Below are 23,348 nucleotides of genomic sequence, written 5' to 3'. Positions count from 1 at the left end.
AAATTTCGTACAGAGACAGACGCTGATACGAAACAAAATTCATGCCTACCCTTCTTTGCGATGGTATGAGCCTTCTCAATTCTCAATCTAACAGAAGGACACTTCAAAGCAGTCTTGGCCTTTGAGAGAAAATGAGGAACAGATTATAAAGAGGATAGTAGTTTGTTTTTTTCATAATCAGGAGATTAAAAAACATTGATCATCTTGGATGAAAGTGAGAGAACAGTGAGGCAAATCTCTCTTACAGGCAGACAATCAAGCAGGCAGAGGATTTCATTTGCCACGGATCAACCATAAACTCAAATACCAGCCATAAAAGCACTAAAATAAAAGTTTTAGTACTAGGATGTGTGTGTGTTTGTACCCTCTGATTGTTATGGAGCAATGCCCAAATTGCAGAAGCTCCCATACAGCGGGTCTCCATCACTTTACTTTCGAGGCAGGATAGCAGCACCTTCATGGCTTTGTCTGAAAGAAATAAAGACGCGCAGATCGTTATGGGGGATTCGCAACTCAATAAGACTTGAAAATGACTTTTTTTGGACACATGCTAGATGCAGGAAGTCTCTTCAGTGCCATAAAAATGAAGAAAAGACCTCAACGAGCTCCAGCTAAAAGAGAGCCCAGAAAAACACAGCTGTAAGCAACACGCTATAAAATGGAGAAAAAAAACAACAACCTTGTTCTACAATGGAAAATTCGCTCCACTCACACTCATCTCCAGGCGTGCAACAGCTGGAACTTATTCTATATGACATCCGTACCAGCAAAGGAGATCCACCAAAAGATAAGAAGTGGTGGACGTTTGAATCAGTATATAAACATAAAGACTTTGATTCACTGTATAGGACTCTAATGAAGTCACTGTGGGGGGGTTAAAAAGAAATAAATAATAATACAAATAGTTATGACATACATAAACAATTACTATGTTTAATAAAGTGCTCATCATTTTTACCTGATTCAACTACCAACGCTGTGGAAAGTCCCAAACCGACAGAGGTTTCAGATACCTGGGGAAAAACTTGCTGTTTTCTTAATGTAAACAGATTAATCACGAAGTCAAGAAAAGTTCAGGATAATTGTTTTCTAAAGTTTTACAGGGTAAACAACATGAAGCTGATCAAGTGTTTACAATGAGCGCAATCGTGCCATCTGATTTTTCCACCCGGCACATCTGGACTGATCTAATGTGGGAACTCTGAACAGAGCTATGGAAGTGGTACTCTAAGCTTTGTAAGGTTGGTCTGCTTATTTTCCAACTGACTTTGAATCAAGATTCCAAACAAAGATGAAGAAGACATAATGGCAACAAGTTCTGGACCCAAATCTGGAGCATGCAGAGAGCAGGCGCCTGGTTCGGCCTTGTTGTATTCAAAACACATCTGGAAAACCTGACAGACTTTTTTTTCCCACTTCAACCACAACTCACTGAAACTTAGAGGAGAGTAACAAAGCGAGAACAGATTAATCACCGGATTACTGCCTGTGCATCATCTGCTTTTACAGTACAGGTCCCACAGCATTATTGCAATCAAAGTTTCCTTGAAAGTCTCAGTAGCCTCTGCTCAGTAATTTTAATAGCACATATTTTCTTTGCATAAGTCAGATCTATTAAACGAAGGCTGTTGTAAGCTAGTCTAGACCCTAAAATTAACTTTAACTTAACAGCAAAAGAGTTTATTTCATGTGCAGTGAAGTGAACAAAGGAAAAACATTTTTTCTCCTCTGCTATTATCTGAGTGGCATATCTCGCAGCAACATTAGTCATAAGTCCGTAACTTATTTAATCTTGCTGATTTTCGATCAAGCAATGAGATTTTTTTTTTGCTCATTTTCTCTATTGTGATTGATGGAAATCTTGCTGTATGCAAAACACAGGAAACATGATCTTTCCACAGGAAACCAGATATACGGTCACATAGTTTTTGCACCTGGTCCCACAACTCCCACCTGCAGCGTGCACTGCATGGGGGACACGATCGGTCTTTCATTCTCACAGACTTCCTTCGCTTTCATCTCTGTGTTGTAGAATCACTGATAGTCAGATCTCTGTTGAATTCAGCCCACATTTGCAAACATAAACTTAAAAGGGCTTAATATATTTTTAGTAGCTTAAATTCTCAAAGCTGTTACTGATACCACTCAAGTCTCCATTCTCAATTCAGAAGCTCCGCATCACAGTAATATAATATGTGCACTACACCTAGTATATACGATACTATTCATACTGTGTGTACTTTCAAAAGTCACTTTCTGTTTGGTTTCAGTTTAGCAGTCCTGACAATATATCCCAGTCCAAGCGTGCCAAAGTTTGGCACGCACGAGTCTGTTTTGTTTTGATTATTTTTTTTGCACATGATGTAAAACTAAGCAAATAAACAGCGTGAGAGTATTAAATAAAGACCAGACTGTTCATTTTCAGTACATTTGATATGTTGCAAACTTTTAAAACAAAGCAATGATAAGTGGTATGTTTTATTTTCCCTCCTTACAATCTGAGTCAGTGAAGCCTAAGCAACTAACGTGTGGGCCCATTAAGCTTTTGCAACTCTACAGATAGGTTTGTTTAAAAAAGAAATCTGATTTAAATTTAATGATCACTCTTTTACAAGTTTGAGGTTCATGCACAGAAGTGCAAATAATGAGACCTGGACAGAGCAACTTAAAAACATTAGACCACTAAAAGAGATCCACAAGTTCATAAGAAGATGACCTGGAAACGGTAACTCTGGGTAAACTGAAAATCGGGTATGTTTTGTTTTGCAGTTTATAGTTGCAGTTAAAGAACTTCATGATGGTAGCACAGAAGTAAGAGAAACTGATCTAAGATGGCTTACTGATGCAAATGGGCTACCACCAGAAAGCACATACCTTAGGTGCACCACAAGTCCCTCTGTGGTTGATGACTTTTACGAAGAGTGAACAAAGTGACTCAGCAGGGAACATTTAGCTGCACTGAATTTTTCCCTAATCACTGACTTGCACTGTGGACACACAATGCTGACAAATCTGCTTACTGAACTTCCCCTTTTGATCTTTTATTTCTTTTTTTCATATCCCTGAGTGAGATTCCTAAATGTAATCCTTGCTTAACTTCCATACCATTGGCAATGATGTGTGACTTGTTGGCAGGGCAGAAGCAGAGGTTCTGAAGGGTGAGCAGCGCGTGCCGTCGATGTGGTGCCAAGTCTGCCAGCAGTTCCAGCGCTCCGGTCAGCCTGAGGATACTCTGCTGGCCGTCCTCTGTGAATGAGAGACTGGCCAGCAGTCTCAGCCATAGGCCCAGAAGGCTCCAACCACTACTTACAGACGTGGCTTTAACACCAGCAGCCTTGGGCACCGGTACTGACAAGAAGGCTTGAAGGAAGTTATTCTGAGAATCACAGAAATGAAACAAGAGTGAACAGAGATTAAAGTTTCAGTCATAACAACAGTGAAAGAGTTTTAGAGAGGGCAAGAGCGAGATTTCCTAACATCATTTTTTAACCTTTTTCATTTTAATCTCCTACTTGTCTTGCCCACTAATTCTATGTACATAATGTCTCTTACCTTCTGCAGGAGACATCTGCAGTCACGGGACATGACTAGGTTAGCCAAGAGGGAGAAAGCCAGATTCTGGATGATGCTGTTATCTGGGGCAAGCGCTGAAGCCAGCTTCATGACAGAGTGCATCAGTGAGCTAGTGGAGGAGCTTTTAGATCCTGGTACAAGGCCAGGGCCACTGCCACAAAGAGAACTGCATGCTGGGAACAGAAAAAGGAAAATGGCTTTATTAATCTGCTCTTATTCATTTATATTTATAAGAACATTAAAATAAAACATGCTTATTTTGCCCTTTGTGGATGTCTGGATCTACATCCCTCTCTCTCACACACACACACACACACACACACACACACACACACACACACACACACACACACACACACACACACACACACACACACACACACAAAATCAAATACACATAAAATCACATGCCTGTACTACACTGTGAAATCTTGTGTCTGGACTGGAATCACAACTTCTTTCGCCAATTTCAGCATTTTCAGTGAAACCAAGTTTTTCTTGTTGTTGGAAGTACTCTCACTCTTTTGTTTACCTTAATGCTGGCTAGCTCGCCAGACAGCAGCACTATTAGCTGCATAAACAGGCCTTGTCTTGCACGGCTGTCTGCCCACCACACCTAAACATCTCCACGCGGCTGCATGGAGAGCTTACTTTGGTGTAAAGACAGTCTAGCTAAATGACCAAAATGATGGAGACAAGTGGAACTTATGCACCAATACAGAACATACCATATATGTGAAGGAAGAATACAGCCTTAAGTGCTGACAGGCACAAGCTAAGAGCCAGGAAAAACAAAATATGATGAAAAAAGAGTCCTAAAGTAACTTTAAGCCTTTCACAGGTGAAATCGGAGAGTTTCAGAAACACTTTTGAAAAGCACTTCATTTATTTAATATTCAGTCACCACGGAAATACTTGAGTGATGACAATTAGGCTCGTTTGACTCTGGGTGGGAAGTAAATCATGTAGCTACAATTCTACTAAGAAGGCACATTCACATCAGCATAACTGACATGACTAATTGGCATGGATGTACATTACACACAAAATACAGAAATTAACAAGCTTAAGTTGAAGAGAATTCACGAGGCAGCCTGAAACTGACTGACATTTCTTGTTGGAGAAAATGACAGCTTGATGGTTTTGCTAATCCTGGATTGGAAACAGGCATATGCTGATCTTAGCCTGCGGTTATCTCAATACCTGTCAAGAAACCTGGTGTGTCATAAAACTGACAAGGGGGATCTGCTTTAATAAGTAACCGTTTCTCTGATACGAGTCAGCTGCCGATTAATTATTTTGCAGCCATGCAACATATACTTCAAAAGGAGAGACCCCTGCATGTAAGTGGAGAAAAAAAATGATTTTCATTTGTTTTACTTTCTGTGTGTCTGAGGGAGCAAGTTTTGGGCTGCTCCAAAAATATCTGTGGAAAATATGTGTGGCACAGATGAAAACAACAATCCGACTCGAACTAGCAGCGTTAACAAAGCTTTGGATGAAGGAGGTAGACTGGAGATGAAAGGTTCAGCAGAAATGTAGCGGTCTCGGGAGACCGAGTGGTAGCCTGAGGGTGTATGGTGTAATACTGAGCCTGGCTGCATGCAGGCTGAACACAACCTGCTGTTCAGTTAACCTTTAGGGAAATACTGTGCCTGACTTCACTGCTTTCTGGTGCTTCACAGCTTGAGCTTATGGGGGGTCTAAAGCGAGGGAGTTTAGATCAGAGCGTGCACACGCACCCACTGAGGAACTGATGCCAATCAAATAGAGATATGCATACGCACGCACGCACAGATGCACACAATTTTAGAAACGTTCATAATTGTTGCACATAACGCCCCCCCCCACACACACACACACACACACACACACACACACACACACACACACACACACACCACCAATGATGAAACTGATTTCTAAGCCAGTCGCACACGCATGCATGCACACAAACACATCAAAGGTACCACAGGCTGTTTATCAAAGTACATTTTCCCAACCGTTTCCTTCCTATGAATCTTTCAATTTTTCCACTCAAAAAGGTTTTTTTTTCTCTTTTTCTTGCACGTCTTTTTGGTTTCCACATACATTTGCATGATGGAATACTGGTACCCCAAGCAGCACAGAGATGCTCTGTTCCTCCCCACATCATGCTCTAAAACTGGCTGCTCTGCATACAGCGAGACAGCTGTGCAGCCTGAACTCTGGATGTGACACTGTGCCTATTGTGAGTGGCAAGCAAGAAGGCACTGGGTCTTATACAGTTGAGATGCAATGCAGCTCTGTGGTTATTAGAGAGAACAATGGGACTCTCAGTGCAAAGTGTGTATGACTCAGTCAGATTGCCAACTACAGACAGAGGCGATGGGCAGGCACGGGCCAGGCACAATGCCTACACAAACACACAGGCATACACACACACACACACACAGGCAAACATAAACACACAAACATGCAGACCTGTTGTGCAGTTGGCCGTGTAAACGCACAGAAGCTCCAGAACCACCTCCATAGTTGCGTCGTCTAATAGGAGCCAAGGCCAAAGGGCATTGAGCGCCTGTGTTAGGTGAGCATCTGTGGCAACCACCTACAAACGCAAACAGATTTTACACACACGCGCATGATTTATACAACAGCTCCAACAAAGATGACAGTAATCAACTTAAAATGCCTCAATATTTTCCTAAGCGTGCAGGAAACGCACACAAGGCGGAGACTGATGGCAGGGTAAACACTGCAGTGGAGCCTTCATGGCTTTTTAGTCTGAGCTAACAGACAGTGACTGAAAGGCCACTTAGAAAATGAAAACCAGCTAAAAAGCCTCATAAGTAATGCCATTATAGGGTGCGAGAAGCTAAACTTGCTGAGATGTTAGCTGAGCCGTGTGCATTTAGGCAAATTTCATTCACAGAACAGCGCCGGTACTCTGGGGTTGCATTAAAAACCAATTAGCAGTGGGGAATTAAAAGGTAGGCACAGAGGCTTACTTTGCATTCATCGTTGCAATAAAGAGCACTCCGCAGGATCTCCACAGTCAGCTTGACTTCCTTCAAATAGCCCTCTTCCTGATAATATGGGAAAACAAAATAATAAAGTCCAATAGGCTTCATTTTCCAAAGTTAAAAACACTCTTTACCGCAGTCATTAAAAGCTTATAAGAAAGTAAGCAGACTTTCTGCTGACAAGTACAACCCATATTCATAACATTTACCCAAAAACTCATTCGTGTTCAATTCAGTTTGTTATTCTATCCAAAGGGAAAAGAAATGCTGAGATTGGAAATTTCCAGCCAGTCTGTGCTCACCTTTTTGCGGTGGGAAGCCTTGCTGGGCCGGACTGACTCCAAGTGGAGCTGGGTATGAGTTTGCTTCAGCTGCTCCACACAGGTGTCAATTAAACCAGCTAGAACACAAGACAATCCGAGGTTCACACCAAGTTAAACTATCACCAAGATACCACGTTTCTACTGTTATCCAAGCACTTTTTAACACAATCACAAAATAGCTCAATAATAGGCTTGCTTCAAAGATGAAATTTTAGGGACACGGTTTAAAAAGATAGATGAACATAAAGAAACCAGAGTAAATGACAGGTGATAATCTAACTCCAGCCTGACGTTTGGGGGATTACCTTTAACTGCATAGTTTTGAGCTGTGGGGCTGCAGGCTAGCAGTGTCATCAGAGCTCTAGCTGTAAGCTTCTTTAAAGGGTCCTGAGTGGTCCTCTTCTCAAAGCTCTGGCATCAGAAGTTGAAGCAGGACAGTGATTGAGCTGCACAGTAACACACTTTCAAATTCAAACTTTTTTACATAACATTGACCAAAAGCATATAACTCGATTTTTTGTTCCAAAATAATTGCTAGTGAACACAAAGGTAGCTGAGTTAACAACACAGCTGATTACTTTAGAGACCATCACCCCATCATACCTGTAATAAGAGCTCACACAGCTCGCTGGCTGAGGGACTATTCAGGACGTCTGAGAGAGATCTGACATACTTTGAGTTTGAGGTTGTGACCTCTTGACTGCGGCTCTTTGTTTCCTCTGTGAAAACTGTACAAAGAAACTGCAGAGCCACCGTGTGAAGGAGAGGCTGCGCAAACCTCTCATTTACGCACACCGATAACGTTCCTGCAGACACACGGGGAAAATGAGAGTAAAAAACTGCAACCCTGTGATAATTAAATATTTGTTCATGAATGAGGCAGTAGGTGCGAGAAGTAAGCACACTAATTATTTGAATGGCACCAAGATATCGTGAACATGTAAACTCAAAACTACACGCACAAAGGCTCAGCATTATTTCACTGGACTCATCAGACTTTCCTGCTGCGCCATTAATCACACAGGAAGACAAGTAGGGGTAGTATGAGGACAGGATGCAATTATCGTATCGTAGCATCTGTTCAGGAAAGTTAATACAAACAGTAATGATGCAAAAAGCATGTTAAAAAGACAGAATTGATTTTTTTCTGCATCAGATTTAAGGCTGCACAATTACACCTAAAATGCTAATCCTGATTCTTTAGTCAGTTACCGCAATCAACATAATTACACCTAATCACGGTTATCAGTCTTTTATGATGTAAGACCGCATTTCATCAAGCAAGAGCTTGTGTCTTAAACCTCAGTGGGCTGTTTAAATCAAATGGAATACATAAATACACAATAGTATATAATTGTGCAATATGAGAAGTGATCAATATTACAATATAAAATTCTGTAGTCCAAATTACATTATGCCCCCCCCCCAGTTTTGCTCGCATACCGAGCCGAGCAACCTGCGTACCTGCAAACGCTCGCCAGTGTCTCCCCAGCGCAGCACAGACAGATGGGTGCGCTGCTGAGCCGTCCCTCTTCACCAGAGTAGCCAGGAGCATAAACACGTCTACCCAGCACATACAAACCATGTCGCGGGTACCTGCGTCTGAGGAGGGAAAGGGTGAGTCACAAATTTTATGACACAAGACAGCCACAAAGAGACACAGAGTGCACTACAGGGCATGCTGCAAAAAGAGTGGGACCAATGTCCAAAAAGGACTTGATTTTGAAGAACTGTTTAGGTTTTTTTTTTTGTTTTTTTGTTTTTTGGGGGCATACATACAAATTTTGGAAAACAGTCTATATCATTGTTTCCTTTAAATATAATATGATTTTCTGACCTAAACCATTAGTATCCAGCATGAGCACAGCCACCAGAGAAGACAACAGCTTCTTCAGGAAGTCCATCTGTCCAATCGGCTCCTCGCTCACTGTGACATATGACTGCAGGAGTTTTGAAAAGCTGGACAGGAACTGAAGTATGGTGACAAACTAGAAAGGAAAAATAATGCAGATATTTATTAAACAGTTAAAATTTAAAAAAATAAAATCATATTATTAAAAACATGTCCAAAACAATGGTATGTTTTGAATATGAGCTTGTTTAGTATTCCACCCACACTGAAATCTGGAGATGCTCTTAGATAACCTCGTGCTGCACTCAAATGCACTGTTTTGCTTTGTTTTTTCAAACCAGCCCACAGTTTTTTGTGGTAAGATATAATAATAATTGAAACGTTAAAAACGTTGGAAAAATTTCTTTAGATGCGTCTAACGCAGTAATCCTCACCTGGCGTTTGATGTCCTCTCTCTCTCCTGGAAGGATGTTTGGCGTCTTCAGCTCAGTCACACACTTTTCAACGGAGCCAAGAGCCACCAGACTGAAGAAGAAAATAAACATGATGGAGAAAGTGTGTGCTTGCAAGGAACCAGCTAGAGGGGGATTAAGGCTACAATTAACATGAATTCTGTAGTCAAATATGCACACTTTTATTTAAATGGTGAAAAAAGGGGGAAAAAATGGTGCAGGAATGCAAGGTGTAGTTTTTGTATCTGTATTTTATGGTTTTTGTGTTTACAAGGACAAAAACTTTCTGCTTTTGTTTTTTTACAAGTCTATCCCTTAAATGATTATTTGCTTAAAAGAGCAAACATTTAAATCAATGCTTGCTTAAGATGATAATACATCAAGGGTGGTGAGGTTGAGCTGGTGTTCATGTGGACTCAGCATGTGACCTCTTACCTGGCCAGAGCTTGAAGGAGCTGGTTATGTCGGATGGCAGTGAGGGTGAAGTCTGGCAGGATGGCCAGCAGGTTGGTCAGCAGGCCGCAGTGGGCCGTCAGGAGGTCAGGCGTTACCTTGACAACGGGTTCCACGGCCAAGGGCTCGCCCTGTCGGGAGTCCTGCGAGGTAATAGAGTTGCTGGTGTCTGTGTCGCTCTGGCCTGCGAGACACATCAATAGAGGGCTAACAGACACACTTCCTGAAAAAGGGTTCACATATTGTAAATCACGTCTCTGTCTCTGGCTACCAACCACTGACCACATAATCAAAAGCAGTAAACCAAAGAAAAGCACTACTTTCTACTAAATAACAGCTGAGCACTACTTTCTCAGCTGTTATTTAGGATGCTCACATAAACACAAAACTTGGTTTAGTTTAAGACAATCAGTAGCCATATTGAGAGCCACTGTTTCAGAAGGGAAAAAATGAAAGGTTTATGCAGTACTAAGAAGTAAACACACAGTTTTACTGAGGCTGTTATCCACAGACATTTCTCATTTCAGTACCTTGAGCCATCAGTCTGCTGACAGGGGTATCTTGTGTCATACTCAGTGGGGAGGGAGCCTTTGGGGAGTGTGGCCTTGAATCTCTTATCTATAATGGACAACATTAAGATGTGAGGATCCATTTGACTTTAATGCAGCGGTTCATTTATTGGTATGCATATTGCTGCGCTGACCACAGTGCTAGAGGTGGAGAGAGAGCTGGAGGGTCTGCTGGAGTTGACTGTGGGTGCTGGTGGGTTGCGTCCCGAAAGCCACAGAGAATTCTCAGAATCTACACAAGCATATAAACAAAACAACAGATACAGATTACAGCAGTGTTATAAGAAAATGTAGGGGGAAAAAAAGGGAAGAAAATCAATAATGAAAGTCAGTGTGGATGTGTACTGCTGGAACAAATCCACATTATCAGGCTTGAAGAGAGTAATTAAGGAAAATCAAAAGAATTAGCTTACCCGATGAGGCGCTCTCCTGAAGTCTTGGGCCACAGTGAGAGCCAACACGAGGCTGGATGTAGAAAGTGTACCTGCCACAGTAACAACTGGAGGCAGAGAGAGCCACATGCTGGAAATACTGACAGTGATAGAGCAGAGCCTGCAGTGCTGGAAGACCCACCAAAGACACCCCAGACACTTCATCGCGAACACACGGGTGCTGGACGATGAGAGGGCGACAGGAGAATAGATGTTTCAGTATTTAATGCAAACATTATATTTTTATGATGCAATTATGATTCCCATTGAAATTTACAGATTACAAACAAAGAAATCAAAGAGAGTTGAAGAAAAGGACAAAGTGAAGAGGCTGAGGGCATTCGTTAAGTTGCGCCACTAACGTAAGACATTTCATTCATTTTACAAATGTCACTTCATAGCTACAGGATGACATTTTGTGTCCTAGTTTTATTTTCTTTTTGTTTTTGGATCTTTCTTTTCTTTTCATATAGCCCCTGCACAGCTAGGCAGCAAGTGTAACCGTTTCTGCTTTCTTTTTTTTGCACTTGGCCTGCTTTGTACTTTGCAATGTTGTGTGCATCAGATTTAGTAAACAACAAGCTTTGCTTTTATAAGATAAGAACACACGATACCTCCCCCCCCCCAATTTCTGACTTACAGCTCCCTTGATGAGTAAGGGTATGCTGAATTAGTTTGATGTTTTGACAGATTTAAATGTGATTTTTGGGGGGTTTTAGTGCTGGAAGCCTGCACCCTCAGTACAGCTTCAGTTCTAGCAACACCCCTGAACCCTGCAGGGCTCAACTAGAGAGGAGAGGATGGTTTGGAATGGAAAGGAGGGACAGAGAGGGGATATAAAGAGAGAAAAACCAAATGAGAGAGAAAGTGAAAACAGTTCATGGTCTATAAAAGCTTTTTAACTGGCTGGCAGATCTGCTGACCTGCCAGTGGGAGTCCTTGGCCTCCTCTGCGTTGGCAGGCATAGGCATCACCAGCAAGTTCTGCAGGATAAATGCAGCCTAGACACACAAACCATTTAAAAAAAAAAAAAAAAAAAGGACACACACACACACACACACACACTGAGTCAACTTAAACTAAATCAGCAACAGTGCCATCTGCCTTTATTTGGCTGGCAATACATTCAAGTCCAGACTCATTTTCTGACCACTCATTAGGTGAAAATGAAATTTTCTTTCCTTCCACTGAGACATATATACTCTGCAACTCATAGTTTACCTATCACTAATCATCTCTGCATGTTCTATATATTCACCCAAGAGTCCTCAGGTTAAACCATTAGTGATAATAATCAATAACCCAGAATATTTCTGGCTTTAACAGTCAGCACAGTTGCAGTTCAAACACTGTACCTCTCTGCGGACCATGCTGCTCTCCTGTTGATCCAAGAGGATGTTGAGCAATGTGCCCCACAGGCCTCCACTTATGTTCTGACAGCTGGCACACAGAGCCTGGCACCCGCTGGGCATTGAGGATAGAGCTGCACCTAAACTCAAACTGGCAAATCTCACCTGACATGAAAGAATAAACCCACATTTGAAACGAGGAAGAGAGAACACCGAGATGAAGCTTTGTTAAAGAAAAAACAAAACAAAAACATGACATGTTAATGTTATGGTACACATCTAATGCAATAAATGGGAATTTGGTCATGGTGGTTTTTATTTTTACTATAATATCATACTGACATTTAAACTGAAAACATAGTCTTCTTTGTCAAGGGAGTCTCTTAGACTGACTTGTGTGGGAAGTCATTTTTGAGCAGTGCATTTGGTACGACTAGCTGTCATGTACTTCCTTTATGCCTGTGAGCTCTTGTGCAACTGTTACAGGGTTCTTCCCCTGCCCCAGAAGCCAAACATCTAAAGCTTTATTTTAAAAACAGACAGGGTTTACAAAAATGAAGGTGAAAAATTAAATGTAAACTCAACTCCTTTACTCCCTTACAGCAAATTCATATATTGAAGTATAAACACTAAATAAACATAGCCCAAAAAGTAAGGACATTTGTGTTTGGTTGATTATTTCGTTGTTGTAACAGTGCTACTTGGCAATAAATTACATAGTTGTCCAATAAACAACACCAATTAAGAGTCAGTAACAGAATAAGCTGTTTGGGAAGTTTTTATTGGGCATAACGCTGCTGCTCAAACCACAAATGCATTTTCCTTACCATTTAAAGCGACATAAACAGGCCTTCTAACAATATTAGGATTTATTTCCAACAAACAAATAATCACAGTAAACATAGTTTTCATGTTATGTTTGCATATAAAAGTGGCGCTCATTACCTCTTGATCTCGGTCCACCCATAACGGGATCAACCATGCTAAACCCAGCTGAGAGGAACTGGCTTCCTCGGCAGCTGCTTCATTCCCCAAAGACCACTGTGGAATCATGTCCTAGTGCAGGAAAAAAAAAACAACTTCAGTTTTACTCCAACGTCTTTTAATAATTTGCAGAAAAGTGTTCACTAACTATAAAGACAGTAGGATCTCAATTCTAGAGCATGTTTTCTGCTGTATACTGCAGTATGTCGGCACTTGCCTTGTCCTTGTTTTCAGACATCATCTCATGAGACAAGTGAAGCAAGCAGATGACTGCATTCTTGGTAACACCTTTCCCCATGAACGACAAGGAGTTGCCACCCCACTCAACATAAAATGAGGATATCACCTGGGTAGATAACAGAATATATTGGAAATATTATATCCTTATGTGCCAATTAAGACTATGACACTATCTATCTATATAAAAAGACATAGATACAGTGCAGAGGTCGTTCATATTTGGTATGTAGTTGTTATCCAATGCTACACCTACTTTCAGTGTGAACACCAAAGGCACAGTCAGTTGAGCAAACAGAGTAGTTGCTTCTGTGTTAATGCAAAGTGTATGCTTGTCATGCAGCCCAATGCATCCAAATGAAAATTAAATACAGCTGAGACTAATTATTTTTGCTTTGGTGTGCCATCAGGATGTGTGGTTGCACATATGAGCAGATGAAGAGAGAGAGGAGCCCAAGGCTTGCTGAGATTTGGGCCTCTACTTTGCCAGGAGGAGGTGGGGGAGGAGTCAACGAGGTGATCTATAGCAGGTGAGAGGCGGGCGAAAAGGTTAAAAAGCCGACGATGAAAGAGGAAGATATCTTAATCTGAGAGACCGAAGCTGCCATTACAAATCCTAACTGCAAAAGCAAATTAACCTTCAGTCTCCATTAAATGTTAATTTATGTCAATAAAAGCTGGCCCCCAAATAACAAACAAAAGGCTGTTTCCGTGTAAACAGAACTGTCTGTTCCTTGGGGGTCTTCATTTCAAAGCAAAAATAAATGTGGACACCTCTGTGCTCTGGACTGCTGTGCAAGCTGGTCTACACTGAGTTACGCTATTGTTTTATGGACCGTTGAACAGCTGAACAGATGGAATAGGCAAGGTTGATTAATCTCATCAGCATCTTCACAGTGTGGCATGTCTAATCAATGAATGTTTTTTACCTTTTGTTATTCATGTCCCGTAACCACATTTTTGCTTAATTTTAATTAATTCCACAGAAAGTACTCTGTTTGCCTTTTTCTTCATTTCTGTAGGCATTCTCGTATCTGATGAGAGGGGAAAAGTTTCGGCACTTGCCAATGCAGCGCACGAGCATATGCGCACACACTGTGCAGACACAGAACTTGACACTCATGCCACATGCAAATACAAACTGATGGACAAACACATACCTCTAATAACCCACTGAGATACTTGGAGCAAAGGGAGCTGGGCTCCAGGTCAGGGCAGTGGGAGCTCCAGCCAGGCTGGGCAGTCACGCTGATCATGCCCTGCAGTGTCCTCTCCAGGCTGGGAAGGCCATAAAAACGTGGTGCATCAGACACCCGCAGGCTCTGAAGCAAACGGACGGCCAGCTGGCTCTCGAAGGGGCCGGCTAATGCCAAACATAGCCTGGACAGACAGGAAAGGAGAGAACGAGAAAGACAGAAGCGAGCAAATCAGACAGAAAAAGGCAAAAAGGGCAGAAAAAGAGTGATAAAGACTGAATTATTTATACCTAGCACTACAAAAAGGTATTTTGTGTAAAATATGGCTGAATGTTTTGGTAAGGCAAAAAATGCCTCAGCTGTAGTGGAGAAAAAGTATTTGATATGTTAGAAGCAGATAAATCTCAATGATACGCATCACATTATAATGTAAAAAGGAAAAAAAACATCTAACCTGTCCAATGTAATTACAAAGTTGTGTTTTACTTAAAAGTTCAAATTATTTAATCTAAAAAAAAAGAACCACTGGCTGTCATATGTGACTTCACCAAAGGAAGCCACAAGTGTGTCTGTGTGAAAACCTACCTGTCAGTGGTGAGTGATAGGCAGCGGAGTAAGGTGTTAAAGAAGTGGGTGAGCTCTCTCTGCAGTCTTTGGCTCACATGGTTCTTCACTTCTTGATGCTCCCCTGTGCTCTGAGTTGAGGTCTGGGTCTCCACACCAAGCAGCAAATTCAGTAGAGACACAGCATCCTGGAAGATACGGATACTGTTGAATTGTACGTAATTATTTTAAATTCACCCCCATAATTTGTGCATTCCTAGCTAGTAGTGTTGAGTGCATTTACTTTAGTTATAGAGGTTTTAAACTGAAGGGAGAAAAGAAAAACTGACTTGTGGAGTATTATGGAGAGAAGGGCGAGAAGTGTATGCAAGCAACCACCTCCTTCTCTCCCTAAAAACCTGCCTCTGCAATGCCAAACAGCAGAATTTCATACTGAGCAGTGCACACAGAGTGGGTAGTTAATCCAAGTCTATGAAGTGACAGATGTTCCTGAAACAGCTCAGTAATTACAGAAAAAGTCAGAGCAGCACTGCTCACCCCTGCCAGGCATTCAGTGTGAGTCTTCGTTAGCTGCCAGGGGAGGAATTATTGTTTACACACACATTAATGAGAAAGCCAAAGTGAAACTGATTAAATCCTAAAAGCAGCACTGAAAAAGTGAGATGATTTTTCTGTTAAGGTATAAAAAAAAAAAAACTATGAATGTGACTTTGTTTTAAGGAAATAAGGAAATAATCTCTGCCACAGGCCTGAGGTAGAAAGCTACGAAACTATTTTCAGTTATGAAAAAGTAATATGCTTGTGCGACGGTGTGTGTGTTTGTGTGTGAGTGATTTATCCATGCTTTGATTGCATATTTATAGCTTTCTGCTTCTAACCAGATTACCAGCTAATGGAAACACATACACACATATTTTAATGGTACTAACAAGGTGAGCTATGGTGTGACACATAAATAAGATGAGTAAGGTATGTATGGATAAGATGGCCACTAGTTTAATGGGAAACTAGAGTGCTCAATGAATCCATAACTAAACATAATGTGTACACGCTGTGAAAATGGCTGTACATTAGTAAGATAAGATACCTTTATTAGTCCCACAAGGGGAAATTTCATGTTAAGGCTCCCGACCTATTGCACGCAATGGTGGCGCCATCTTACCCTCCGACCATACATACATTACACAAAAACATCACATGGGGAAGACAGGTCAGAGAGGTATAACAATGCACCACATGAGGACAGATAAGGAGAAAAAAAAATAACTCCCCCCAGACTGAGCTCCAATAGGGAGATCAGTTTGAGAACCAAAAAAAAAAAAAACACCTCTGCACATAGCACATGAAAAAAAACTCTTAATACACCAGAGAAACACACGACAAGCAACAGGGATGGGTAAAGGGTGAGAGACAGCCAATGTAGACAGTACATCTGGGCCTGCAGCCTATGCGCTGGTCTCCTTGATCCACCGTCAGCATCGGAAGGGAATAAGGCAAAGGCGTTTGGGGGGGGGGTGCGTGACCAGAGTTCAGCTAAGACAGTGTCCTTCGCCCTGCCAGGCTAAGTAAACAGTAATCACTACAAACTCTGTGTAGCTGTCTGTGTTTGAACCATGCTAAACAGCATAGCTCCTGTTAAATAAAATGAAACTATAATGATTTTTTTTAAAGTGAGGTTTTTCTTTCACACATGTCATGATGTGTACCTGGTTGAGAAGCAGCTCCAGTATCCAGCGCAGGTCCTTGTCCTCTGAGTCGGCCGCAAATTCAGTGTGAATCCGCGTGAAGTAGGCGTTCAAAAATGCAATGATGCCCACCAGCAACCTTTCATCCTCAACACAGGCTGGGCGCACCTGGAGAAACCTGCAGGGAGGAAGAGGAGGAGAAAGAGACAACATTAGAAGAAAAACATGGTTGAGAAGGATAATAACATTGATTGAATAACACTGATCAGATCAGAGAAATAACTGACATATCTGAGTGTGTGTTTATGGAGACTTATTCCAAAATGTCTTCATTGTTACTGAAGTATTACATTTCATTCATCGCTGTTTAGTACCTTGTTGCGTCCTCCTTTTGTCTTCAGACCTACTTTAATTCTCCTTCTTCTTCTTCGTGGCACAGATTTATCAAGGTGCTGGAAACATTCCTCAGAGATTTCGGTCCATACTGACATGCTACCATTACACAGCTACTGCAGATTTGTTGGCCTCACCAGCAATGACCCTCAGGTAGGCTGTGGTGTTTAAATTACGCTCAGCTGGTACTAAGTGACCCGTAGTGTGCCAAGAAAAAAAGATATGCTTTACACTATTACACCACCAGCAACCTGAACACTTCAGCCATATCTGTGTGACTTAATGCACTGGAATACCATCATGTGATTGGCTGATTAGATATTTGCGTTCATAAGCAGATGAACACGTGTCCCTAATAAAGTGGCAGATGAGTGTCTATGCCTCACTCAGTTTTGCTAAATACCCATTTCCAAAAAAACTGAGAACCTGTGTAAATATAAATAAACACAATGCTACCAGCTTATTCAAATTAAGGGAGAATAGTTCAAAAAACATTTATACAATGTTGAAAAAATACATGTTTATTTTGAATTTGATGTCACCCACTCATTCGGCTAAGCTTATATCTGTGTTGCATCACCATTTCTTTCAACAACACTCTGTAGGTGTTTAGGAATTGAGGACACCAGTTGCTGTAGTTCTGAGAGCACAATGTTTTTCCATTTTTGCATTCTTAGGATTTGAGCAGACCAACATTTCAGGGCTTTCTTTGTCATATTTTCGGTTTCATAATGTGCCAAATGTGTTGAATGGATGACAAGTCTGAGCTGCAGGCAAGTCAAATTAGCACTCTTACTACAGAGTCATGCTGTTATAATGCATTCACAAATGTCACTTGGCATTGTTTTGCTGAAATAAGCAAGTTGAAAAAGACATTGTCTGAGTGGAAGCGTACGCTGCTCGCAGACCTGAATATATTGTTCAGGTCTGTGCTCAGTTTTTGCCTGTGCTACAACATAAAGTGCATTTTTACAAGTATAAACATTTCACATCTCATTTTCAATATTTGACATATTGCCTATACCGAATTTTAATCCTTGAATTCTATCTTTATTTACATTTTACACACAGGATTACATTTACTGGTTTTGGTAACAGTGTGAGAAAAGTTCATAAATCCTTGATTATAATTATCTAGTGTACCTGGTCACTGCAGCCTGCCAGCTGAGGGAGTGAAGGGTCTCCCTGCATCTGTAGGTGGGAATGTGTGGGAATGCCAGCCTGTCAATCAACAGGTAGATGCTGAGCCTGGAGAGAGCAGAGGCCACAGAACTGTGCCCTGATGCGGTGACGATGGCCTGGATACAATCCTGCAGCGCAGTGGGAAGGTGCACTGCCTTCAGCCACAAAACTTGTGTTTCTGACAGCTTTAAGTCGGGATGGAATCTGAGGGGAATAAAATGTTAATGGTTTAAAAATGTATATATATATTCCAAATTAAAGCGCATGACTACTGATGAGCTGGCAAGTTTATTGCTTAAGCAGCAGCCTCAGAATGACACTAATGACTGCATTAACAGTCATATTTGATCACCAGTCTAGTGGGATGAGACATTTATGATTCATCAGAAGTTTTGAGAATTTCTTACAACTGATTAAAGCAGAGGTAGTCATGTTTTTTTCGAGTTTGGTAACAAAAAAAACAATATCTGAAGCTGATCGCTTTGATACATAGCTATACTTCACATAAACACTAAGTACAAAGAAGACACCCGTCTATCTTATTGACTAATCAATCTTAAACAAGTGCTGTTTTCCCCAGTCACAGCATTGTGTGAAATTCAGTTTAAGATGGACTAATCCATCCATGGTGTGCTTCAAACATCTGTGCTGTAATCAAGCTGGTTGAATTTGGGAGAGACACTCTCATTTGTTTGAATTAGGTCACATTAGAAGTAAATGAAGACAGATGAAACACAAGATGGCAAGACTGAATCTAAAACTTCACTGCAATGCTCTACAACAGGGAATGTTTTAAAAGAGTGATATCTATAACTCAAAGCCTTTTCTCAAAAAAGAAAAAAAAATCCTGTCACAGAATTATTGCTCAGGTAAGTTTCTTTGGCAGTCTACTAGACTACTTTGCTTGACACAGAAACATTCATCTACCATGGTGTCCAATCTCTAATTTAATCCTAATTTTTAAACACAAAAAAGAACACACATGAAACGCATTAGTGCAATGGCCACACCTAACATTTGCACATATACAGTTGGAAATATGAAGGAGCTTACTCGTTGACATCTCTAGCAACGCCACAAAGCTCTTGAAGGAGATTATCTATCCCAGAATGCCACGCAGTGTTCCAGGCCACCTGTAGGGCTTGGCGGGCAGGGTTAAGAGTTTGGAGGTCAGACGAAGGCACCAGTACGCAGCAGTACGGACTAACAGCATGATGAGTTGCTGCCTGAAATGGAACGTTGTACCTTGAAGAAAGATTAAAAACAAAACTGTGAATATTGTCTGTCAAGTGTTTTAATGACAGGGAAGTAAAAAAAGTGGCAACGAAGCACAAGGCAATATTTAACACTGCTGCTGACCTCCAGAAGTTTATGAAGGTCTTACCTGCGTGTTACTGCCAATGGCAGGGAGAATGGTGTGACGCTCACTTCTGTGGTGGATGTGTCAGACCTGATGACAGAAAAAGAGCACTGCAGTATTAAAAGGATGAACATTAACACATGCACAAATGGAAATTTAAAGAGAGGAAAATTATGCTCACCATAAGTCAGTGCTGGCGATCTCATCAAATAGCAGTAAACTCATCAGAACAGCAATCTCACTTCCATCGCTTTTGTTCTCCTTCAATATCAACGATGCTATAATGAAGACCAAAATAGGCAATTTACATAACAATGACATCCAGAACTTTATCACTTGAGTCCATAAGAAGATTACAGAAGTAATAGTGAAGTAGTAGTTTATATTGCAAGAATTTATTTGCGAAAATAAACTTGCAAACACTTTTCTTATTAAATGTAAGACTCCACTGAATTTAAAATGTGGTTATGTTTAAAACACTGCATATCTTTTGCATGAATAAATTTCAATAAAGCTCTATTTTCTGTCTAGACCTGACTAAAACTATTACACAAATATACATAAAATCACTTGAATTTAATGTCTTTTAATTTATAAACCGAGTTACATTTTAGCTCAAATTTATGCAACAAATATTAGAGCTGCTGTATATATTACCAACTACTTTTAAGACTAAGCTGTAAAAAGTGCACGGCTGCTGAGCCGAACTCTGTGGCAACAAGTTGCATCATACTAATATGCTACTTACTACAGTGTGACAACATGGTTAAAAGCTATGCATCAGTGGATGACTTGAGAATATGGCCCCGAGCTACTCGACACAATGTGTGTAGCTGTTATTTAATGAGTTGTCTTGTGAATGTACCCCTGAGCAGTGTGAGGAGCAGGAGCTGCCGCTCTGCCAGGCTGTGCCTCAGAGATGGATCAGCGTACACCAGCTTTCTCAGGATACATACACAAGGCTCCAGCAGACAATCAAACCTCTGGGGAAAACAGCAACATACTCACTCGGTGTTTAATTGCAAGGAAAACACAAACAAAGCCACACGCTGCCTGTCGGCCTCGCCTTGTTCTGCCTTTCACAAATGCACAGGATTTCTTTAGTGTCAGTTCGCATAAGCTATACCTAAATTCTGTGACTGTGAAGGTTGCAGGCAAGGGAGGTTGGGGACAAATACAAGTCATTCTCTGTAGCCCTGTTACTCCACATCCATGTAGCGAGACATGTTGGACGATTACCCTCGGCAGTTTCTGATTAAAAGCCTGGGAATGGTCAGCAGACTGCATCAACTACAGGCCAGAAAATCACAGCTGACCAGGGCCTGTCTGACAATATTTATACACGCCATTTCATCCTTCTATCATCCACGGCTCAGTGGTTTTCCTGCATCCACACATGAACTCACGTGAACACATATAAACATGGACATATACATAAAACGAGACAACATGTGACTTTATATATTTGGGTTATTGAGTTTCAGTAGTAACTGTTTCAGTAAGCATCTACAGTCTGTTTCTTCTATTTACCTTGTTGCCATTTACACACTCCATAATTACAGAAAGGACTTTATCTGTTATTCCAAGGTTCTTTAGTACTGGGTGCATTGCTGTGTCTAAAGGAAAAGAAAGAAAACCGTTCAATATATGTCAAAACACACACGCACACACAGTAAAGTATTGGGAAACAACAAACACTGGTGCCCTTACTACAAATTGTAGTTTTAACACAGCGTTTTGCTTATCACAGACTTTTATAATTGATTTACATTTTAGTGAATGCAGTTTTTGCAAAGCTTTTTCTGGGAGTAATAAGACACTGAAATCATCAATTATCCAGATGTAAATTAACATCTCTAAATCCTTGTATTATCACATTCTAAATCTGGCCTGGATGTGCCACCAAAGTCAGTGTTTCCCAATAAAAAATCATTTCAATAAAAATAAAAAGCATTTTTTTCTGAAGCAAAGCATTCTCACAGTGGAATAGCAGTGTATCTGAAAACCACCAGGGTTTTATTCATTACAAACCTAAGGAACAAGTTCTGTCATTTTGCAGGGAAGTTCCAACTTTTGAGAGCTGACAATAAGGAACAAAATCTGTCTAACTTTTGCAAAACATTATTTGCTGTTTGATAAGCTGAGGATTCATCTTTTCTATGAGCATTCGTTTCATTCCAGCTCAGTGTGACAGTTTCTGATGCTGTTTCGCTGCTCTCATCTGCTCTCAGTGGCACCATGCATGTGTCTTCCAAACTCCAATACATGTGTTTGTGTAACAGACACACACGGAGCAGAGGAGCTGATGACAATTTACCAAGTTACTGTAAGTAAAACTTGCAAAGAATAACATTTTATTCTGTGCAAATGGTCAGCTGACGATGACAGTTTTTTGAGATAATGTGGATTACTGAATATAGCCCATGCTTTCTCCTCCTCTCTCGCTTGAAAGAGCTGAATGTAGACAGTACATTTCCTTCTGTATAATAATATGATACAGAAGGAAACAATAACAATCTATTAGTTATTAATCTTTGGCTCTCTTCCACAGTGTGTCTCTTCCCTCACCCTCATCCTGTCGCAGATGGCCGACCCTCCCCGAGTCTGGTTCTAACTGAGGTTTCTTACTCTTAAAAGGGAGTTTTTCCTTCCCACTGTCACCAAGTGCTTGCTCTTGGGTCATCTAATTGTTTGGGTTTTCTCGATATCATTGAATTCTCTTCACCTTATAATATAATGCACCATGAGGTGACCGTTGTGATTCAGAGCTACATAAATAAAATTTTTAATTTTGCATTGAACTGTATAGCCAGAAAACTTGTTGTTGGGGCTCACAGATGTAGATTGGAGCAGGTATCCAAATGGTGAAGCAGCAATATTAGCACAATTCACATGCCAAATAAGACAAATCGATGCATTAAATGTGTGAGTTATACATATGTGCAAAGTATATGTAGAGGGTGGAGCATAGCCTACACGAGTGATTGATGTCACTTGGTGTTCTTCTGTTGCTCTGCAATTTAGCTGCCAAAACACTAGTCAGCAGTGGAGTTTTCCTCCAGATGATTAAAAAAAAGATGGCATAAGAAGTAGCTGGAGTAGTAACTTAGGATTAAATGGCAGTAATGAACGGGCCAATCAAAGTCATCGTAACTACATGTTGACACAACTCACATTCCTAGAGTAGTGCACGTTAGATCATAGTTTAAGTTATGGCGTTGAGTTTTAAAAAGGTCTGCGATTAAGACATACCTATGATGCAGATTCAATGCAAGAGCACAAATCTTAAGCTACTTAAGACATGAAGGATTACTATAATTGAAAAAAAGAAGCTTCTAAATATGTAATTTTGAGGAAAAAGACAATGACAGAAGGATCTTAAAATATACTTTTACATATGTAGTCTAATCTAATATTAAGCAACTTGCAAAGGAAGGCTAATAAGTTGCTTTTACAAGCTTTAACCTGCCAGAACAAATATTTAACTTGGAAAAATATTAAAATCAGACAAAAGATGAGTTTATAATACTACTATAAATATAGCTTTTACAGATATCTCACCTTGTAGCACCACAGAAAGCTGTTCTGCAGCTGATCTTTTCAAGGTGATATCAACCATGTCTGAGTAGAGGATACTAAACAGCTTCTCAACAGATTCCACCTAAGACATAAAATAAACACATAGGTAAGCACTTACTTTTATTAGTGCACACATCAGTTTTGTGCTATGTATGCAGGAT

General features: G+C 40.7%; 1 protein-coding gene across 1 annotated transcript in view; it reads right to left on the bottom strand.

Annotated features, from left to right (window-relative positions):
• Positions 1-23,348, bottom strand: part of rttn (rotatin) — a 33,848-nt gene that overhangs the window by 229 nt on the left and 10,271 nt on the right. Inside the window, exons 19-48 of the mRNA XM_084939188.1 lie at positions 23,170-23,269; positions 21,139-21,224; positions 20,474-20,591; positions 19,790-19,886; positions 19,633-19,698; positions 19,302-19,493; positions 18,210-18,452; positions 16,695-16,851; positions 15,010-15,176; positions 14,389-14,608; positions 13,209-13,337; positions 12,953-13,063; positions 12,014-12,172; positions 11,582-11,659; positions 10,641-10,839; positions 10,362-10,459; positions 10,189-10,276; positions 9,641-9,842; positions 9,188-9,278; positions 8,739-8,889; positions 8,366-8,503; positions 7,505-7,707; positions 7,207-7,312; positions 6,881-6,978; positions 6,564-6,641; positions 6,037-6,163; positions 3,553-3,746; positions 3,106-3,376; positions 365-468; positions 50-119 (exon numbers count right to left, since the gene is read on the bottom strand). Of these exons, the coding sequence (XP_084795314.1) occupies positions 50-119; positions 365-468; positions 3,106-3,376; positions 3,553-3,746; positions 6,037-6,163; positions 6,564-6,641; positions 6,881-6,978; positions 7,207-7,312; positions 7,505-7,707; positions 8,366-8,503; positions 8,739-8,889; positions 9,188-9,278; positions 9,641-9,842; positions 10,189-10,276; positions 10,362-10,459; positions 10,641-10,839; positions 11,582-11,659; positions 12,014-12,172; positions 12,953-13,063; positions 13,209-13,337; positions 14,389-14,608; positions 15,010-15,176; positions 16,695-16,851; positions 18,210-18,452; positions 19,302-19,493; positions 19,633-19,698; positions 19,790-19,886; positions 20,474-20,591; positions 21,139-21,224; positions 23,170-23,269 (4,141 nt within the window). The remainder of the gene's footprint in view (positions 1-49; positions 120-364; positions 469-3,105; positions 3,377-3,552; positions 3,747-6,036; positions 6,164-6,563; positions 6,642-6,880; positions 6,979-7,206; positions 7,313-7,504; positions 7,708-8,365; positions 8,504-8,738; positions 8,890-9,187; positions 9,279-9,640; positions 9,843-10,188; positions 10,277-10,361; positions 10,460-10,640; positions 10,840-11,581; positions 11,660-12,013; positions 12,173-12,952; positions 13,064-13,208; positions 13,338-14,388; positions 14,609-15,009; positions 15,177-16,694; positions 16,852-18,209; positions 18,453-19,301; positions 19,494-19,632; positions 19,699-19,789; positions 19,887-20,473; positions 20,592-21,138; positions 21,225-23,169; positions 23,270-23,348) is intronic.

The sequence above is a fragment of the Perissodus microlepis genome, chromosome 9, assembly GCF_051167445.1.
Source record: "Perissodus microlepis isolate ML-2025 ecotype Zambia chromosome 9, ASM5116744v1, whole genome shotgun sequence".
Classification (NCBI taxonomy): Eukaryota; Metazoa; Chordata; class Actinopteri; order Cichliformes; family Cichlidae; genus Perissodus; species Perissodus microlepis.
This window is presented reverse-complemented; position numbering and strand designations above follow the sequence as displayed.